The following is a 21098-nucleotide window of genomic DNA, read 5'->3' as shown; positions in this document are numbered from 1 at the left end:
TAAACTTTCACATGGAGTTCAACTAAAACGAAATGCAAAATGTGTTTATTTGGCAATATGATAAGTCATTAATTTAATCAAGTTGCACAAAAGTATTTGCCATGGTAGAGTATTAAAGAAAAAAAGTTTTAGTGCTTAGCAAAATCTTAGTACTATATGTATATTCCAGATTTACTTTACTCCTCTACCTCTACAAGGTCATCAGCCATTCTTTTAATATACCCTATTGTTACTTGATAGATTTTGAGTGTTATTCAGAAATGTTCTGTACGAAACAAAACTTACACTGGGCCATGGTTTTTACCAAAAACCACAGAGGAACATAGTCTTGTGGAGTTTTTTTTATCAGTCATTGTCTCAATTGAATAGTAGCCCCATGAAACATTGTCACAAAGCAAATTACAGGCAACTACTGACATAACTTCAGAAATAATGTATTTTACTACAGATTAGACTTTCTAATGTAACTGTTTGGGTCTGACCTGAGGAAAATCCTTAAATCTGTAGTTGCACTGCCTCTCCACTTTTATAGAGTAAATTGTTTTATGTTTGTGTTATGTTGACCAGCTTTCATTTATTTTGTGTTCTTGTTTCAGGGATATCCTGAAAAGTGGGAGGTCAGGCAATTTAGTTAAAGCAGTGACAACAATAAATATTAAAACTGAATCTGGCATTTTATCTCTTTGGGTACTGTCTGGTTATTTAGTTTGTGTTTTTACAGGTTGGCATTGCATGTTCTAGAGAAATTTCAGTAAATTCAGTGTCCTATGGCATTTTCAGCAGAAAACAGTGGCTTTAAGGTGTTCTTAAGGCTAAGAATAAGATTGAGATGGATTATGATATGATTCCCATTAAATATGTGCACCTTTGTTTTGTCTGAGTCACAGGTTGCCTGTAAGCTGCTTAACTTCCATAATTGCACATTTTTATAGAAGTAAAATTGTGATTAAACTCTCTTCCAAGCGTGTTTCACTTGGAAGAGAGTTTAATCACAATAAATGAGTGTGGAACTCCTTAGTATTTATCTTCGTATTGGAAAATTAAAATTTTCCAATTGAAATTATGTATTGTAAATACTGTAAGTAGAATGATTAGGTTTGTAGCAGTGAATGTTGAAAAATTAAACATATACCTATACTGTATAAGGTAAGTAAAAACTAAATTTCAATTACCAATTTTAAAATGGGTGGAATTTGGGTTGATTTTTATTCATTTCATGTAGTGTTTCTTTGCACGTCACAATATTTTTTGTTTTGAAGGAAAAAAATGAATTTGGTCTTTAAAAAGCATCACTATATTAATTGAATGAATTATTAATAAAACTTCAAATTGTATAAAAAAGCATAAGTGTCTAGGAATGTAAAAAAACATTGTTTTATTGCAAACATTCTTGTTGCCTAAAAGGAGTGTTTTAAGTCATTTGTTGGTTTGCTCTATTAATCTATAGATGTTCAATGTGATTAAATTATACGTCGATATTTGATGTAGTGAACAAAGGAGTTTTGGTTTCTGCTGAACTAATGTTTTCTGTGTTGCAGCTTGGCTTCTTTCTCTTCCTTTTATTTCTTCACCTTCATTCTAGTGTACATCACCATCTGCAATTAAATTCTTTCTGTTTTTGTCTTAATTCACTCGTTCTCTTCTTCATCACACTTCTTTTATTCTGGATTCTCCATCTGAAGAGCGACTCATTTATGGCAGTAGAAAAGGTACAGACCAGACAGAGCTGTTATGCTGGGAAATATGACTTGAATTAAAAAGCACCTTTCATCACAATTGGAAAAATATGTAATTTCTTAAAAACCTAACATACTACCTCCAGCAAATAGAGACTGGATATATAAGTCATATTTCTGGACATCTGTCTTTCTGTGCATGAAGTTGTTTGCTCTTTGTTCCTTCTCTTTGCTGTCCTAGACTCTAGGCTTTCTTCATTCTTTACCTGTTTATTGCAATCAAAATATGTGCATGAATAGAAGTCATTTAGTTGCTTTGCTTTGCTGTTTTGTTTTGTTACTCTTGCATGCTATAGCAGACTAAGCCTAAATTGAATGCAATTATACCCCTAACTTTAGTCAGTATTCACTCCTACAACTGTTCAAGCAGTTAATTTGTATTTGAAAATATTTAAGTCATCGGTTTGTGTCATTAATGCAGACATTATGTTAAGGTAAGAAATGAGGTTTGTTGTAGGTATGTTTTTTAAGGGGCATCCCTTGTAAGATGACAAGTTGTTTTCTTAAATGGTAATGTTTGGAGTGCACATCACTCAGGTTTTATCTGCAGTTTGCAGTTTGGAAACTTAAAATTGCTCAAGCATTTAGTTTTCTTATTTGAGCTTTGAAGCTTGTCTTTTACAAATTTGGTTTATGTAGATTATTTTTCCTGTTGTGCACATACTACATCCAGGTAGCTACAGGATTTTACCTATTTGACAGCTCCATTTATATCTGGCCTACAATCATCTCCTTTCTATTTTGTACGTTTTAATACAGAGAGAAAATAAATGGAAGGTCAAAAAGTGACTGAGGAAAGTGTGACTTTGGTTTGACTGCTGAATTTCCAGTAAATGAGCTAAGAAATACCACATACCCATGTGTTAAAACTGCAAAGTAACATGGTTCTTTAAGATAATTCACAGAGGAATAAATTGCTAAGAGTGTACATTTGACCTGATCTTGTGGTCATCCTAAGAAGTATTCTGGTAACATAATAGGAACTGAACTATTACACTGCTGATCTGGCATTTGATGGCCAGACATATGATTAAAAACATTTTAATAGCTTCACTGTAACTTGGTTCTAAGTAATTTGAGACAATTTTTTATTTGTTTCTTTTCCTTAGATTATCAGTTGCTATGGTAACTGTATATCAATATGGGTTGTGTCTCTTTGTTATAATATTATTTACCAGCGAACTTTGTGTTAACGTGACCCTAACATGCTTCCCCCACATGTATTAATTGATATTTCAATACGGGTCAAGATCATACCTATCACAACCCTTGTCACCTTTCTTTTGAAGATCTGTGTCAGCTGCCAATATTGTAATTTTATACGTGGTGAGAAACAAAATAAAATTCCAGGAAACTGCGGACAGTATTACAACATTTATTTTATTTTTTTATGTAAACGAACGACAGCAGTTTCATAAAATGAATGTATGTTAAAGTAATTTTGTGCTCAAAGTCTGAAAGAAATTAAAATGGTTTAAACTTTGAATAAAATAGTCTGTTTGAGCTATTTCCATATAAAAGAACATTTGAATTGATATGTCCATCTTAAAAATTTCTGCCTTATTTTAAATTCAATTTTCCTTGCTTCATATGCAAGTAATGAAAAATGTGTTCTTATTTGGCTGACCCTGCACTCTGACCTCAAGCTTCTCTTCTGGTCTTTGTGTCTCATGAAGAGAGAGCTGGGGTATGCGGAAAAAAACAAATTCCTAATACAAGAAATTGTATATGGCCAATAAAGTGATCTTATCTTATCTTAACATGATCTGCTGTATTATTGCTCCCTCTAGAGGTCAGCAGTATCTAGATAGAGTTGACTCATTAATATTGAAAATAGAAGTTAGGTTTTAAGGTTTTTGATCCTTTGATTTCTAACACCGTTCTGTTCTAACTCAGGGTCCATTTAAACTGAAAAACATGAAGAAACCATAATTTAATGGGTATTAAAGACATGTTTAATGACAAATGTGTACAGTACAAGTTAAATGGATCAGAATATTTCAGAAAAGTCAAGTGTCTGTTTCACGTTATTTTGTTTTGTGAAACTGACAAGATGTATTACTACAGTACCTTATCAGTATTATTTTTTTAATTACTAATAAATGTCCTATTTATTAGTTTTGTTTTGAAGTCTTACAAAAAATTGTGCCGCCTCCATTTTTACATTGTCTTCTTACTTGTTACCAGTAGTATCCTCTGTACCTGTTTTTGCTTGTATTATTTGCCATGTGAATATGGTAGTTTAAACAGCACCATCAAAGGGCATCTTAGAGAATATCTTAGTGTGCTAGGGAAGCCAGTTAATATTCTTCATCCTACTGAACATGCATTGTGCTTAGCAACACTTGATAGATATATAGTCAAGCTTTTAGTCCACTCCAGTTTAACATCTTTTCATAACTGTTGTTGATAGATGTTAGTAGTTGGCATAGGAGTGAAGTATTAAGGGAAAAAAAACAACGGATGATGCAAAATACATACACAAGAAGACAGACATCAGGAAATGAAAACCATACAAAATACTTTAGTCTTACCGGATTGTAAAAAATATCAAAGTGTTGGTTAAGAATATTTTCATGTTTAGAACATTTAAAATGCTTACTGAAAACAGTTCCAATGCCTGTTTTACAAAGAAAGGTTTAAAAACCTTTTCCAACTTCAATGTCGCTAATATTGTCTGGAGTATTGCTTTTATGAAATATGACAAGGTCAGGTGTTAGAATGGCAACAAGAGAAGCTCATATGTATCATGCCTTGAAAAAAATGTTGTATTAGTAATTTCCATTTTTAAAATTAAGTTAATTAAGTAGCCTTTCCCAGCAAATAGCTTTGATCAAATTGATCTGGAATTTATTGGAACCACTAACTGACCACATTTGGTGGCATCAAGAATTTGAAGCTTAACTTGGCACAAAAATTGTCATAAATGTAATGACCTAATGGGAAAGAGAGACAAAGTGCATGTCACCACAAATTTTGAGGAAAACGTGGGTGTCTATGTGTAGGAGAATTTTCTTTAAGTTGCATTCTAAGGGATTTTAAAGACATAAGAGATGCTAATAATGTTTATTGTAATTTAGACTAAGGTTATGGGTACATTTTTATTTAGATTTATAAATTATTAATTTTTTCCAGCTTTGCTGTTTTGTAATGGAAGTAATAAGTACTGTATACATTGAAGTGAAGCCCTAGTGCTTGATATGAAAAACACAAATGTCTGATTAATGGGATTACTGTCCATTGATTAGTGATGTCTTGACATTTTTATTAAACTGCACACCAGGGGGACGTATTGGTGGCCACATTGTAACATTGTAATCTGTAGTTTTCTCATGTGAATTGCTGTTATGTGAACTTTGTTTATGCCTCCTGGTGTACTGATTTGCAATGCAGAATGCACTTAAATTGTACATTCACATACAGACATTTATGTTCTTTATATGAAATACCAGCCACAGGTGAAAACCTTGGCAGTGATGACAGTGCTCTGGCAATTAGAAACTTCAGTCTGATTCAGCCTGGTCAGTGTCATCATCGTATTTTTTTCCCCATAACCCAATGTGTAGATATTCTGTATTTCTGAAAGGTAACACTGTAGAACTATTATAATTGCTTGAGGGTTACAAAAGTTATCAGTTTTTTTGTAACCATTATAAAGTTAGTTAGAGATTTGTAACCTTCTTGCAATTCATATTACTGCATGTTTCATTACAGCTTGGATATTTTTCTTTTTTGGGAAGTTTATATTACTTTTGTTGAAGCTAAGTAGATGTCAAGTTAAATTTAAATAGTGGGATATTACATAAAAAAACAAACGTAGAATTAAAAAAAACATCTAACCGTCATCTTTTTGTTGCTCACTGCTTAGTGTATTATTTTTAATGAATGTAGGTGATCTAAAGTAATTATCCCACAGAAAGTTTAAATACACAAATAGCATTATTTTGCATGAATCGGATTACAAAAACAGAAATCAAGTTTAATCCAAATATATCAAATTTGTTTTTGCACTTTTACTATTAGCAATACACAAAACACAAAATAAGCTCATACAATGCCTTGTTTTTTCACAGTCCTCAGATGTTGTGTCAATAGAATACATAAATGTATTTGAGTTTTTTGCACATTTCTGAACTTTTAAATCCTTACTGAATTTAAGGCTGATAGAATCTTAAACCTTCTCTTTACAAAGTTTAAACCCAGTCATTACTTTTGGTACCCGCTACCAAATTTAGAAGGGCAGTTGTAATTTTGCAGTTGGCCTGTGTTTTTATTTGGTCTGGATCTAGATTTTGCTGATCTTTACCTAGCTTGTTGAGGATTGGTGAAATAGAACACATTATTTATAGTCGGTACAATGTAGATTGATTTAATTATTAACCATGTGCTTTCTGTTATTTAAATTAAAGGCTGTTTACTTTACCTAGTCTATTATTGACTGTAATTTATTGTAATGTATTGACTGCTACTGTATGTACATACATCCAAGAAAAAAATTCAATGCTGTAATGTATTTATAAGACAGTGTTTTATGTTGCATTCAGTATGTATCGCTCTTTATGTATAGAGATATAAAATTGATTCATGCATTTCTAACTATACCGAAAATATTTCCAAAAGCTTTGCTGCTTTGTTCCACAATTGAAGCTGTTCTCAAATAGTTGTATCTAACCCAGTATTTCCAGCCAGCTATTTTTGATAGTTAGCAGCTAATTGTTTACTTTAAAAATGGCCAATTCCTTATATTGTATTTAAAATATGCACCTGGACTGTTCCAAGAAAACACTGAATTTATTTTACCAAATGTATTTGTCTCACATTTTATTAGTAATATGTGCCATTTGAAAAAAATATCTTTGTCATTTGAGTTGACCATATTATGTGGAAAAACTTAATAGCAATACAGTATATGACAGGAGCAGAGAACTTCATCATACAAACTGTAACTTAATTAAAGTTTGTCTGCAGTCACAGTTTTTAAGGGCGAAATACCTAGTGATTAATGTAGGTAACAAGGAAGTCACAGTATATTAGGTGTTAGTACTTTTATAAGACACTACTGTGTGTGTTTATGTATATTTATATGAGGTAAATAGTTTTTGTATTTTATGAGTGTTTTAAATAAATTGTTTTCAATGCAAAATATTTTGAACATGTTAAATGAATTGTAAGTATAAGTATCTATCATGAAGCACGAAATACCAGAATGATCTGAACCCATTCTCATGTTTGCTTAATGAGCTATTATGAATTAATAACATTTCTAATTGCTTCAGTGTTGCTTCAGTAACCACAATAATTTTAATCAAATTGTAATTCACAAAAATTGACTTTCACTCCACTATCACACAAATGACAAATGTTTGTGTGTGCTTGTGTAATTACATTATATACAGTACATCCACTACTTGGTATGTTGTTTGCTTATGGCTACTTTACTGGTATAAACAGGTTTAAGAAATTAATTAATACGTTGTGATCTTAATTGGTGAAATGTGGTAGATTTAAGTGGAATTTGTCCTAGGTAGTCTATAGAGTTCCTCCCAATCCCCAGTAGTTTCTGCAGGTTATAGTTGCATAATGCTGCAATAAGTTTTAGTTAATTTATAGACACAGTGATGACAAAAACTCTTCAGACATATATATTATGATACCTTTTCCCATGCTTGAGATGCTTCTTCTTCCCCTGAAAGTAGGTAAAGCTGCAGCCCGAAAAGAGATCATCAGAAATAAGATCCGAGCAATAGGCAAGATGGCCCGGGTATTCTCTGTGCTCAGGTATGACAGTTCTTTTGCCATTTACAGTTGAATAATAATCCAGTCTTCACTAAACAAATAAGTAGCTGTTCAGTGTAATTGTTCAACTAAAATTGATAAATTTATGTTCTTATATCTTTGAAAATATTTGGTATCTACCATTCAATAAACATGATCAGCATTTTAGTAATGTAATTTCTGTTTAATTGCTTGTGGACAAATCTGACATACCTCCCACCTTTGTGTATGTCCCAATATACAGTGCCTTGCGAAAGTATTCGGCCCCCTTGAACTTTTCAACCTTTTGCCACATTTCAGGCTTCAAACATAAAGATATACATTTTTTATTTTATGTGAAGAATCACCAACAAGTGGGACACAATTGTGAAGTGGAACGAAATCTATTGGATTTTTGAAACTTTTTTAACTAATAAAAAAATGAAAAGTGGGGCGTGCAAAATTATTCGGCCCCCTTGCGTTAATACTTTGTAGAGCCACCTTTTGCTGCGATTACAGCTGCAAGTCGCTTGGGGTATGTCTCTATCAGTTTTGCACATCGAGAGACTGAAATTCTTGCCCACTCTTCCTTGCAAAACAGCTCGAGCTCAGTGAGGTTGGATGGAGACCGTTTGTGAACAGCAGTTTTCAGCTCTTTCCACAGATTCTCGATTGGATTCAGGTCTGGACTTTGACTTGGCCATTCAAACACCTGGATACGTTTATTTGTGAACCATTCCTTTGTAGATTTTGCTGTATGTTTGGGATCATTGTCTTGTTGGAAGATAAATCTCCGTCCCAGTTTCAGGTCTTTTGCAGACTCCAACAGGTTTTCATCCAGAATGGTCCTGTATTTGGCTGCATCCATCTTCCCCTCAATTTTAACCATCTTCCCTGTCCCTGCTGAAGAAAAGCAGGCCCAAACCATGATGCTGCCACCACCATGTTTGACAGTGGGGATGGTGTGTTGAGGGTGATGAGCTGTGTTGCTTTTACGCCAAACATATCGTTTTGCATTGTGGCCAAAAAGTTCGATTTTGGTTTCATCTGACCAGAGCACCTTCTTCCACATGTTTGGGGTGTCTCCCAGGTGGCTTGTGGCAAACTTTAGACGAGACTTTTTATGGATATCTTTGAGAAATGGCTTTCTTCTTGCCACTCTTCCATAAAGGCCAGATTTGTGCAGTGTAAGACTGATTGTTGTCCTATAGACTCTCCCACCTCAGCTGTAGTTCTCTGCAGTTCATCCAGAGTGATCATGGGCCTCTTGGCTGCATCTCTGATCAGTCTTCTCCTTGTCTGAGCTGAAAGATTAGAGGGATGGCCAGGTCTTGGTAGATTTGCAGTGGTCTGATACTCCTTCCATTTCAAGATGATCGCTTGCACAGTGCTCCTTGGGATGTTTGAAGCTTGGGAAATCTTTTTGTATCCAAATCCGGCTTTAAACTTCTCCACAACAGTATTACGGACCTGCCTGGTGTGTTCCTTGGTCTTCATGATGCTCTCTGCGCTTTCAACAGAACCTTGAGACTATCACAGAGCAGGTGCATTTATACAGAGACTTGATTACACACAGGTGGATTCTATTTATCACCATCAGTCATTTAGGACAACATTGGATCATTCAGAGATCCTCGCTGAACTTCTGGAGTGAGTTTGCTGCACTGAAAGTAAAGGGGCCGAATAATTTTGCACGCCCCACTTTTCATTTTTTTATTAGTTAAAAAAGTTTCAAAAATCCAATAGATTTCGTTCCACTTCACAATTGTGTCCCACTTGTTGGTGATTCTTCACATAAAATAAAAAATTTATATATTTATGTTTGAAGCCTGAAATGTGGCAAAAGGTTGAAAAGTTCAAGGGGGCCGAATACTTTCGCAAGGCACTGTAAGTGATGCGCTAAACTTAATTAAATCTGATTGATACTGGACTGGTCTTTTAACTTTAGCTAAGTGTTTAACTCTAAAAGTTATACATTTTAAAACTGCTGTCAGTTATCCTGATACACATTAAAATAATTTAATAAGGCAGATATTTTCTACATGATCCATTACATCAGCGCAGATAGTGAGAGCACATGCACTCTCCCGAAAACGATTAATCTTAGAGACTAATGAGCAACTTTACAATGTACCTACGTAACGTACAAGCTACTTTTTCGTGGGTTTCCCAAAACCCCTCTTAATCGGTCATTTAACGAGCGAGTATAAAGTACTTCTTTGTTAACCCCTCCCCTGATGTCGCTTGGCAAAAAGCATCACAAGTCGATTGAAAAACAATCGATTGACAATACTTTCATTATATGGTGTCAGTTTTGGTCCTTCAGTGGGATGAAATAAAGTTGTGAAAAGGAATATGAAGCAAACATGACATTATAATTTAACAACCATTTAAGCGAAAGCATATAGATAGGCACAAAATGGGACCCTTATTGTTTCTAAGAGAAAAGAAAATAAGTGACCGTAAAAGAAAACCAAATTTAACTGTGTGGACAGTGTATGCGTCCTGTACGACGTCTTTGATTTAAAGCCATATTTTTTGGCCCGCTGCCATTGTTAAGAATCACAGTGTTTCATGAGAAAAAAATGTTGTTATTTTTTAACATAAAACAGTTTTAGAATTTTAAATATTGTATCAACCGCGGGTTTCAGTACGGAATGGAGCAGGCGTGGGACTCAGGGAATGGGGCTGAACAACACATTTATTAACTTGAATCGGGAAAGGTACACACACAGGGACAGGGATTACAGCGCTGCACCTACACTAACATACACACACACACACGAAGGGAAGAGACTGTATCTCAGCCTCCGTCCCACTATGTACAGTCCGGTAGTCCCCAGGTGCTGTTCTCAGCCCGCCCTGCGTGGCGCTACATTGTAATACATGTTACATGTTTCACGTTCTTTATGGAATTTAAATACAATTTAAACCCCACCCCAAAAGTACTAAAAGAGGGAGTATTATTAAAACATTTGACTTATGAATATGAAATTTACCCAAGATGACTAATAAATTAATTACTGTATAAATAAATGTTCTTTTTTCAAATTTCCTCTTACATAGTACAACAAAATATTAAAATCCTTAATATAAAATCTTAGTATTCTATATTTCCAGAGAATTCCCATGACTTGAATTTAATGTGCTCTGTCTGGCGATCTCTGTCGCTAAGGTTGGCGCAAGAAGTAGCCAGTTTAAGAGGCACTTAGTGATTAACGAGTGGGTCTGGGAGCACGTAGATTACAAAGGATGCTACTTTAGTTACGATGGGTTTTGGGAAACACTCGTAAATTAACGATCAATCTTAAGATCGGGTTTACAATGTTCTTAGCGTTACGATGCTTTCGGGAAACTCACCCCTGATCAGGAAATATGTACTGATGCAAGCATAACTTAGTGTCACTTCCGTGGCCTAAAAGCTAGATGAATAGTATTTCAAATCTGTTAAAATGTGCATGGTGTAATTCTCAGATTACAATGTCAATGCACAACATGTCTTCTTGTCTTGTAATTGCTACTTATTTCTTGGTACACGTAGGGAGGAAAGTGAGAGTGTGCTGACACTGAAAGGGTTAACTCCGACTGGGATGCTGCCAAGCGGGGTTCTGGCGGGAGGACGGCAGACTCTGCAGAGCGGTAATGATGATGCTTCCTTGCAGCTTGCTGTTCCTCAGATGGACTGGGGCACGTCTCACTCTCTTGCTAGCAATACACATAATGCATGCTGGGAATTCCTTATGCTTTTCAGTACCTGTCTTAGTGGCTGAAGTCAGTGCAGTCTTTACATGTTTCTGGGGCTACTTCCAATGCATGCCACGCCAGGGTATACAAGAAAATAAAACATTAATTATTTAATCAAGTTGCAGTAATGGCTAATGCCCTTTTCCCCACCAAGTTCCAGGTACTCTTCACGTAGAACATAAAATGTGCAAAGAATATTATGCAAATTATACAAATATGTAGTTTTGTGTTTTGACGTACTGTGTTGCCTCTTATAGTGTTATCATTCTGTGGCTTAACAAAAGTATGATAGAAAGCAGAAAAATACATACAGTATGTAATTGTATGTATTTATATGTTCTGTCTCTGTACATATGGTTAAAGTGAGCAGCCTGACTTGTATACCCTGGTACATCTATGCCAAAGTTTGTGCCCTCTGTCATGTATGTGTAATGTGGTATGTATTTTTTAAACAGCCTTCCCTAAAATGTCTCTGTAACCCAAAGTTTCCTTTTTCCTTGCCTATGTGGTAGCCATTTATAGATTTGATTTTCGGGGTTAAATTATTTGTGTGTACAATCCTTGTGAGGAGCAATATCCCAAAAAATGTAGTCTGTTTCCAATGTCATAGCTTGGCTTAAAATATTATCCATTTCTAAAACAAAAGCATTTAAAATTGAATATAATATATTGTACACATTGCAGATCAACAGTTTAGATTTAACATACTATACTACAGTGGTGCTAGAACGTTTGTGAACCCTTTTGAATTGTTTCATAAAATGTGACCAGATCTTCATCTAAGTCATAAAAATAAAGAGAACCCGATAAAACAAATAACACACAAAAGGATATATATATACTTTTTCATTTATTCATTGATCGAAATTATCCATCATTAAATGTCTTTGTCGGAAAAAGTGTGTGAACCTATGCTTTCAGTAACTGGTGTGACCCTCTTGAGCAGCAATGACTTCAACCAAAAGTTTAAGGTGACTGTTGATCAGTCCCGCACATCGGCTTAGAAGAATTTTGGCCAAATCCTCCTTACAGAACTGCTTCAACTCAGTGACGTTGGTGGACTTTCTTGCATGAACTCCCCCCTTCAGGTCCGGCCACAACATTTCTATTTGATTAAGGTCTGGACTTTTGACATTCCAAAACGCAAAATTTCTTTGCTTCAACCATTGTTTGGTAGACTGACTTGTGTGTTTAGGGTCGTTGTCTTGCTGCAAGACTCACCTTCTGTTGAGCTTCAGTTCACGGACAGATACACTGACATTCTCCGGTAGAATTTGTTGGTACAATCCAGAATTCATAGTTCCGTCAATGATTGCAAGCCAATCCAGGTCCTGTGGCAGCAAAACAGCCCCAAACCATGATACTGCCACCATCGTGTTTCACGGTTGGGACGAGGTTCATGTTGGAATGCATGTTTGGTTTTTCCTAAACATAACGTTTCTCATTTAAGCCAAAAAGTTATATTTTCAACTCATCCGTCCACAGAACATTCTTCCAGTAGTCTTCTGGCTCATCCAGGTTGGTCTTTAGCAAACTTTAAACGGGCACCAATGTTCTTCTTGGAGAGTAGCTGTCCTCCCATGCACACCATTCTTGTTCAGTGTTTGCCTGATGGTGGACTGTTACAACCCCAAGTGTCTAGGGGGAAAGGGGTGTAACATTTAGGATAATTTTTGGCAGCAGGTGGGTTCTGGTGAGGGACTAGGAAGCATGATAACAAGGGTCAGTGCAAAAGTGATGATTTTAAGTTGAATAAGTGACTGGTTTATAATTGGACACAATAACACACAGGGTAAGAGAACTAGAGTGGTGCCAAAGAAAAGAAAATAACAAACAAAATGGAGCTGGCTAAGAAAGTGAGTGAAAGCTAACCTGACTACAAAAGAAAACCCGAAACACACGGTCTTCGGCGTCTTCAACACCCTAGCTAACCTCTACTGACTACCCAAAACCATACAAGACAAACGGCACTCACCTGTACTAAACTAGTGTGACTGATACAAGAATCAACTGTGTGTGCAAAATGTACCTAACAACCTGAACTAACTCTATACACAAAAGTTAACACAAATACACAAGTGAACTACAAATACAAACAAGAGTAGACAAGTAACAGGGTACAAAAGAACACAGAGGTTGATACAAGTTTGGGCAAGGTAATAGCAAAATAAGGATAATGCAAACATGAAAGTACAAAAAGATTAACAGAAACCAACAAAACAACAAAGCCAAAGCTATATGAAAACACACACACAAAGCAAAACAACGAACCAACAAAGCCAAAGCAAAACCAAAAGCGAAATAATGCGAGCAGGACTGAAGTCAAACTAAAGGCCCTTTCCTTCTGAAAGCCTCCATGTTTTATACTGAATAAGATGAGTTGTGATTGATCAAGAAGCTCATTAAAGTTGATGTCGTATGGAAACAGTGGTGTAATGGTGGACCAATGGGGGAGGGAGAACAATCAAAGTCAGAAGTGTGGAACATAACAAAAACACACATAGACCACACACTGGGATGTAACATGGACTCATGAACACTGACATTAGCCAGTGCAAGAGAGGCCTGTAGGACCTTAGACGTTAGCCTTGGGTTCTTTGTGATCTTCCGGAATATTATACGCCTTGCTCTTGGAGTAATTTTTGTTGGACAACCACTCCTGGGGAGAGTAACAGTGGTGTTAAATTTTCTCCATTTGTACACTGTTTGTCTGACAGTGGATTGGTGAAGCCCAAAGACTTTAGAAATCATTTTGTAGCCTTTTCGAGCCTGATGAGCATCGACAACACTTTTTCTGAGGACCTCAGAAATCTCCTTTGATGGAGGCATGGCATGCGTTCACAAACCTATGTGGTGAAGACCAGACTTTGGTAGTGAAGACTAGGGTTTAAGTTTTTTAAATAAGGCTGGGCCACTCAAACCCACACCTGATTGTCATCCCATTGATCGACACTCCTGACTCTAATTATCCCCTTAACTGAACTGATAATCCTAGAGGTTCACATACTTTTTCCAACAAAGATAATTTTGATCAATAAATGAATGAAAACGTATATCATTTTGAGTGTTATTTGTTTTATTGGGTTCTCTTTATCTATTTTAATGACTTAGATGAAGATCTGATCACATTTTAGGTCACACTTTTGCAGAAATTCACAAACTTTCTAGCACCACTGTATATAGAAGATCTAGAGGTGCTGAATATATTTTCCTCACTCAAACACTTCATAGTTTACACTTTTGAACAGATAGTTCTGTCTTCGTTAAAAATGGTTTTAATGGAAAATTCATTATACAGTACCATCATGTTCAAAAGATAAAACTAGTGGTGAGGACATGGTTTGTGTTTGCATGAGGAAAAATCTATTAAAATGTTCCTAACCTCTAGTTCTTCTGTATATTATCTGTTACTTCCAGACTTATGATCTGTGGTATGTATATACATATACAGTATATTTAACTTTGTGTGTGGTTGTTTGAATGTTTGCGTGCGAGTGTTAAAAATGTAATTGAGTTAAAATAACAAATGTTTATTTGTGTGTGCATATATTTTTGCATGAAAATGAAATAAATATATAATAAAATTAAACTTAAGCATTTGTATTTTTAATCTGAATTAATATAAAAATAGTTTATTTAAAAAATCATCTACAATTAACCATTTATGTTCAAACAATGTAAATTAGTATGGAAGTAAACATTATACATTCATATCTATATTTAGTTGAGATTATAACCTTTATTTCTGTTTCAAATTGTGCTGAATAAATATTTGAATGATTACTAGGGAAAAAAATGCTGTAAATTTCCAGGCAGTCAAGGTATACATTAAGTCCTCCATTTCAACTATGTTGGTTAAAATAGAAAAACAAAATATCCATTTGCCTGTGTGTCATTGGATGGCATAAAAAAAGATCTCCAACATCCTTATGCAGCAACCAGTTGCAAAGGTAGATGTGGTTATCATTTTTATTATATTTTATATTAAAATACAAAGCTGCATATGCTGTTCAGCCAATGTGGGATAGTGTTTGTGATTGACGAGATTGACCTTTCTTTCTTTCTTTCTATATGCGATATTACACTGTGCATCTCTCTCATTCATCTTTGCATGCGTCTGCTCACAGCCACGGTTGAGGCAATAGAGGCTGATGAAGGTATGCTGCAGTGTCTGTCTGTGGCCCAGATCTGTGGTGGTGGGCAGCGGGTGGTCTTTTCTATTTTTGTGGGTTGCGTGTGAATTTACACCACCAGTGATCTGTCACTTCCCAATTGATTAGCACTACTTTAAGCAGAATATGATGGGTAATTGTTCTATTCTGGTATACCAAGAGCAAAACTATAAACTTCTTTCTGCCTTTGTAAAAAGAAAAACAATTAAATGAATCTTTTGGTTGGAATAGTGTGTTGTCAGAGCTGTCCAGTATAAGATCTTTTTATAATCAAATGTGTATTTACTTGATTCTTTAAGTAAATAATTAAGTATCAGTGCTTAAATGATTCCTTAATACAACTAGGATACTGGAACGATCTATAAATCCATATATTGAGCTTGAAATCTGTATGTCAGTCTAACATACAGTAAGATCAGATGGGAAGAGAGAAATCAAAATAGCTGTTTATTTCTTAAATTAAAATAAACTTGCAATTCCCAGATTTTTCCATTTTGCAATTTAAAAGTATCCCATATGGTCCAAAATCAATATCTAGAAGTATGAGCATTTCTACAGGAAGTCTTTCTCAAATTGACTGGCATGATTTACATTGAGTATTATATTAAAACTTTCAGCGATTATTGGGGGCAAATGACCTTTAAGAAAGGAGCGAATGCAATATATTTTGAAATGTACAGCTGTTTCCTAGAAGTAAGGCTTCAAATAGGGAATTATGAACTTGAGTAGTAAAAATTATTTTTCCAACTTAAGTTCAAGAATTGTTTTTCATTTTACAAAATAAATAAAACTGAATTGGAGAGCTATACACTAATTCAAAAGTTCATTTAATCTGACCATCTCTGCTTGCATCTAGTGATGTCAACAACAGTTTGATGACTTGAGATTTTTCCTTATCTGCCCCATTCTTTGCATGTATTATCCAAATGCTTCACTTTGTTTTATGCTGTTTGATACTCCTGCATGTGAGCAGTTTTTCAGAAGTTTCATGTAATTTAAAATGATTTATTTTTGTGTTCTGTAATGTAATATCTTCTCGACTCTCTTCCTGATCTATTAGTTAAGGAAATAACTGTTTTTTTCTTTCTCACCTTAAGTTGCACTGTAAAGATCTCATAAAACATGCAAAATGTTTTCTCTATATTGGTGAAACCAATCTAATGTGTAGTGTAATAAAGTGTCACAGAGTTATTTTATAAGTACAGTAGGAATGGTATGCATCTGTGAACATGAAGATTAAAAAAAAACATATTTGTAAAAATCTTACATAATATGTGTTGGGGGCTGCCACTTCACAAAAAGACATGAACTACATTTCCATTAGGCACATGTCCTAGTTACAGTATATGGGATGTATCCAGCTTTTGTTAGGAATATAATTCACTATGCTCCATTTGTAGTTGTCTCCAAACTCCGAGTACCCTTTAACAAAGAAAAGGTTAATAGACTTGCTTTCTTGTTTTTTTTTTCTTTTGAGTTGTTTTGAATGTTTAGTTTTGGTATTATTGTGAACTTTTCTAATTTTGCGTTCTGGTATTAATATGTTTGGAAGAATAAACCAACATGCAGCTTAGTGACAGTTTATTCTTTAATTTAGAAAAGTATTTTGGTATTTCAAAAAACATTTGCTGTTGATGATGGTTTTTTTACTCGCTGTAAGACACAAAATGTGCTTGTTTCAGGATGAAATAACTTGTATTTGTGAATGGCCTTGTAGTAAGTTTTTCCTAATTGCTAAGTGAAAGGGTCCCCTGAGAACAAAAATAACTTTGATGTATTCCAAGTATGATAGGCATAAAAACAACATAAATTGTCGTATGTAAAAATGTGTATATTTATTCCTTTTGCTACTGCTTGTTCCTGCACACTCAGACACAGGTCTCAGTTAGGGCAAGTACACAAAAAGGCTGATAGTGGTGAATGTTGGAAGGTATTTTTTGTGTAGAGCATAACTTATAGATCAACGTTTCTTTTAATCTCCTGGAGATCTGTTACAGGTTTGTGTTTTTGTCTGCATCATTACAATGGCTATGAACCCAGTACTACATGTGTATGTATATATAATATACAGTATGTAGGCTATACAGTAGTTAAACCTTTTTACAGAAGACTGCACTTTTGTGATGTGTAATATGTTGTATGCATTTTGTGTGCATAATACGCATCATTAATATTATTGTAGTTCAGGTGGGTAGCTGCGTCAGCATGCGTAGGCTATAAAGGAACAAGTAATAGGTTTATTCCACACCTGAAGAAGGCTGGACGGCCGAAACGTGTTTTTTGTCTCTTCTTTTTTTCAGCATGGAATAAACCTATTACTTGTTCCTTTGCATTAATATTATTGGTAACATGGTGCTGTAGTTGGTCATAGTTTCAGCATACATGTATGTCGCTGAGGGCATTATGCCATCAACATACTCAAACTTTAAAGTCAGGTAATGTACCTATGGAAATGCAGTATGTTTGTAACCAAGCTGCCCCTAAAATACACAGCCATTGAAATAATGCAAATATTTTCTTTAAGTAAAATTTCTGTTGACACTGCCTTTTTCTGAGTGCTTACAATAAGATAACCTTAAGCTTACTTTTTTTTAATCAGTTCTTGGACAGGTTGACTTGCATACTGAGTTTTGTCATTCTCTACCCCAGTCTCCTCCTCCTACTGCCTTTCCATCACTCACTCATCCGATTTGCATTTTGTTAAGCGATCCGAGGATTTTCGCCGCAACATAAAATCTGCAGCTTTGAAGAGGCGAAAGGCTTAGACAGGATCAACGAGAGAATGCCCCCTCGGAGAGATGCCCTCCAGCAAGATGGTATTCATACAATAAGCCCTTCGAATGCCATTGAAAACAATGGGACTGACAACAATAATGTGCAGTGACTACACCAAGTCCTCTTTTGCACACTTCATGTCTGAATTTATATATTATTTAGGTATCTGCTTCTACAGAGCTTTAGCTCAAGAGACAAGGAATTAACAAGCATTGTTGACTGATATGTGCGACATGCAGAATATGTAATAAAGTTAAACCAACATTCAACTACAAAACCAGCCAGTGTAAGGAGAGGGGGGGTGGATATTTGTGAGCATGATGGACTGTTTCAGTGGATCAGATGGGCAGTGGGTGAGTCTGGCTTTCATTGATGCAATCCTAACGGACAAAAAGTGGGGTAGGTAATTTAACAAAATTTCAAATACAACCCTAGTTGCTAAGTGCTTAACCTTTATTTATTGTTGTTTTTCGTCTTTAAAAGGAAAATTGAAATGTTCAGATGGAATGATCTTTAAATCATTCAGAAGCTATAGATGTGTTTTAGATATTTATACAAAATGCCAAAAAAAATCAAATTCAGCTGTTAAAATGTGCAACATGCTGACCTCAGGTGTATTCCTCCTAGGCACTAATTATGTATTATAATTTTTTTGAGTTGAAATATTTTCTAAAGGAATATTTATTACTTGAAAATGCAATTATGTATAAAGTGATAAATCCCCTTCTAATGTAAAAGATTATGACTATATTAGAAATATTAATCTAAAGACCTCTAATTACAATATGTATGGCCTATTTCAGTTTAAAAAATAGTCCAGTGTTTTTGCATTACAAATTTGTGTTCATATCAAGTCTGTGAACCTTGACTGTAATTTGTGTATGCATGTTTTAATTTGCATAGACTTATGTACAGTAAACATAAGCCAATGGATAACCATGTAGAAATATCTATAGGCTTTGATGCTGTAGAGTTTATTTACTATTAATATATTTAAACTGCTTAAAATGTTAATATTATTTGGGGTGATTTTTTTCCCAATTAACAGTTACAAAGTTGAAAAATGCCATTACATTTTCACAAAATCCAAACACTTATTATCCCTTCTGCAAATGTTTCTTTCCAGTGGAACCTAAGAATTTACTTTAAAAAAGCCTTGAGAGGTGAATGACTGGGCAATTACAGTAGTAGCAAAATGTTCTGAACTCTGTTGTATTTTCCCATTGTTTCTTTTGTTTTACATGTAAAATTGGATCTGTTATTCATCCCCTGAAAAATAATTTAAATCATTTTATATTCTTCCAGAACCATCTCTTATTTGCGCTGATGCACAACATGTACATAGTGTCTAAAGCAAGCATGCATGTTATGTTCTCCTTGATTATTTTATAAAAAAACAAGTACATAATAAATTATCTGTGTGACCAGCTGCTCTTAATCCAATTGTGTGGAATTCTTTCTGTGATTTTTTTCTGAGTATAATTGATATCTATTTTGTTAGTACATTGTTCTTGAATTGACAGGAGGAATATGTGCACTATCAGTTGAAACTCTTGTTTTAAACTGTAGCTTTAGTTCTGGTGAACAAAATCAAAACATATTCTGGTGATACATTTGGAAAACCTTTGTTTTACTTGTTCACTTTTTTGTTTTACTTGTTTTTTTACAATGAAAGGCTAAATTTACTGTATATCATATTCCCTTTAATAAAGAGATTTATACATATTCAAATGATTTGGACCTACCTCAAACATGCTGTTTGCCTCACGGTCTCAGCAAGGTGTGGTTAAACCATACGATTGTTAGTGAAATAACACTGTACATTTAATTCTAAATGGAAAATTAATTGTGAAATAGAATAATTACAATTTTCCAATAAACTAATATGTAAGCTGTCGAAGATATTTTGAAGTCAGCACAAGCCTTCTAATTTTGACTTGATATTTTAGCTTTTTTCCTTCCTTTATATTTTCATTGGTTTGGATCAGATCCAAATCCTTTACCATTTCCTTTTTACTGCTGTTTATGTTGAAAGAGTATTAATTTGTGCTGCAGTATATTAACTAAACTTCTGATTTTGTTCTATAAGTATTAACACACTTACAAAGTTTTATGAAAAATATTCAGGGTGTGAAGTGTATCGTGTCCCAAGTTTACCTTAAATTCGTAACAGAAGTTATAAAAACTAATGCAGAAGCAATGACCTGGAATACTACCCGTGCTTTAAGACTTACCCCTGTTTCTCGGCAGCAGTTTCACACCGTTTTCTCAAGTCTCCTCTATTCGTTATCCTTTTTAAAATTCTGTCCTCACATACTGTAGGCTGTGGAACTCCCAGTTCACGCCCATAAACTCATTAGCTTGTCCTAGGGCCAGTTTCTACACTTACTAATAGACCAGTATTTTGATGATCACTCACCCCAGCATCTTCAAAGACTACTAGGATCACGTTAACTAGAAACAAAGGATCAGACATTCCAAGGACACAGTTGAGTGTGAAGAGTTGTCACAGAATATATTTTTCAGTACCTTAATGCCAAGAGACCAACAGTTTGAATTATGAATTATGTGCTGAAAAGCAATAGAAAATGGGTGCATTTCCATTTACTACGCCCCCCCCCCCCTTTCCAATTTCCACTTAAAATGAAAAGGAAACCAAAAATGGCTACAAAAGATGACCTCAATAAAAAATAATTCTAAAGGACTGTCATCTTCCATTGAATTGCTGGATTTACTTGATCTTTGGTTTGAACAAGTGGCACAAGCAGAGACACCACTGTTCATAAAACTATTATAATTTAGGACATTATAATAGGACTACTGATATGCAGGTTGAATTATTAAATTATTCCTGGATAATCTAGAAGTGATATTTCATAGACTTCAAGCTTTGACCTTGGTCAAAGGATGACGCCAT

The 21098-nt window shown here is 34.8% G+C and overlaps 1 protein-coding gene across 9 annotated transcripts in view; it reads left to right on the top strand.

Annotated features, from left to right (window-relative positions):
* Positions 1-19619, top strand: part of LOC102687423 (serine/threonine-protein phosphatase 2B catalytic subunit beta isoform) — a 39705-nt gene extending 20086 nt beyond the window's left edge. The window contains exons 11-15 of one of the 9 annotated variants that reach the window (XM_015347561.2): positions 1683-1709; positions 7433-7514; positions 11032-11129; positions 15362-15391; positions 18112-19619. In XM_015347561.2, coding sequence (XP_015203047.1) covers positions 1683-1709; positions 7433-7514; positions 11032-11129; positions 15362-15391; positions 18112-18290 — 416 coding nt within the window. In that variant the 3' untranslated portion in view covers positions 18291-19619. Of the gene's footprint in view, positions 1-1682; positions 1710-7429; positions 7515-11031; positions 11130-15361; positions 15392-18055 lie in introns of all 9 variants that reach the window. The other 8 variants (XM_015347559.2, XM_069189149.1, XM_006630741.3 and 5 more) reach the window with 8 other exon arrangements.
* The last annotated feature ends 1479 nt before the right edge of the window (positions 19620-21098 follow it).

Source organism: Lepisosteus oculatus, chromosome 4 (genome assembly GCF_040954835.1).
Source record: "Lepisosteus oculatus isolate fLepOcu1 chromosome 4, fLepOcu1.hap2, whole genome shotgun sequence".
NCBI lineage: Eukaryota > Metazoa > Chordata > Actinopteri > Semionotiformes > Lepisosteidae > Lepisosteus > Lepisosteus oculatus.
This window is presented reverse-complemented; position numbering and strand designations above follow the sequence as displayed.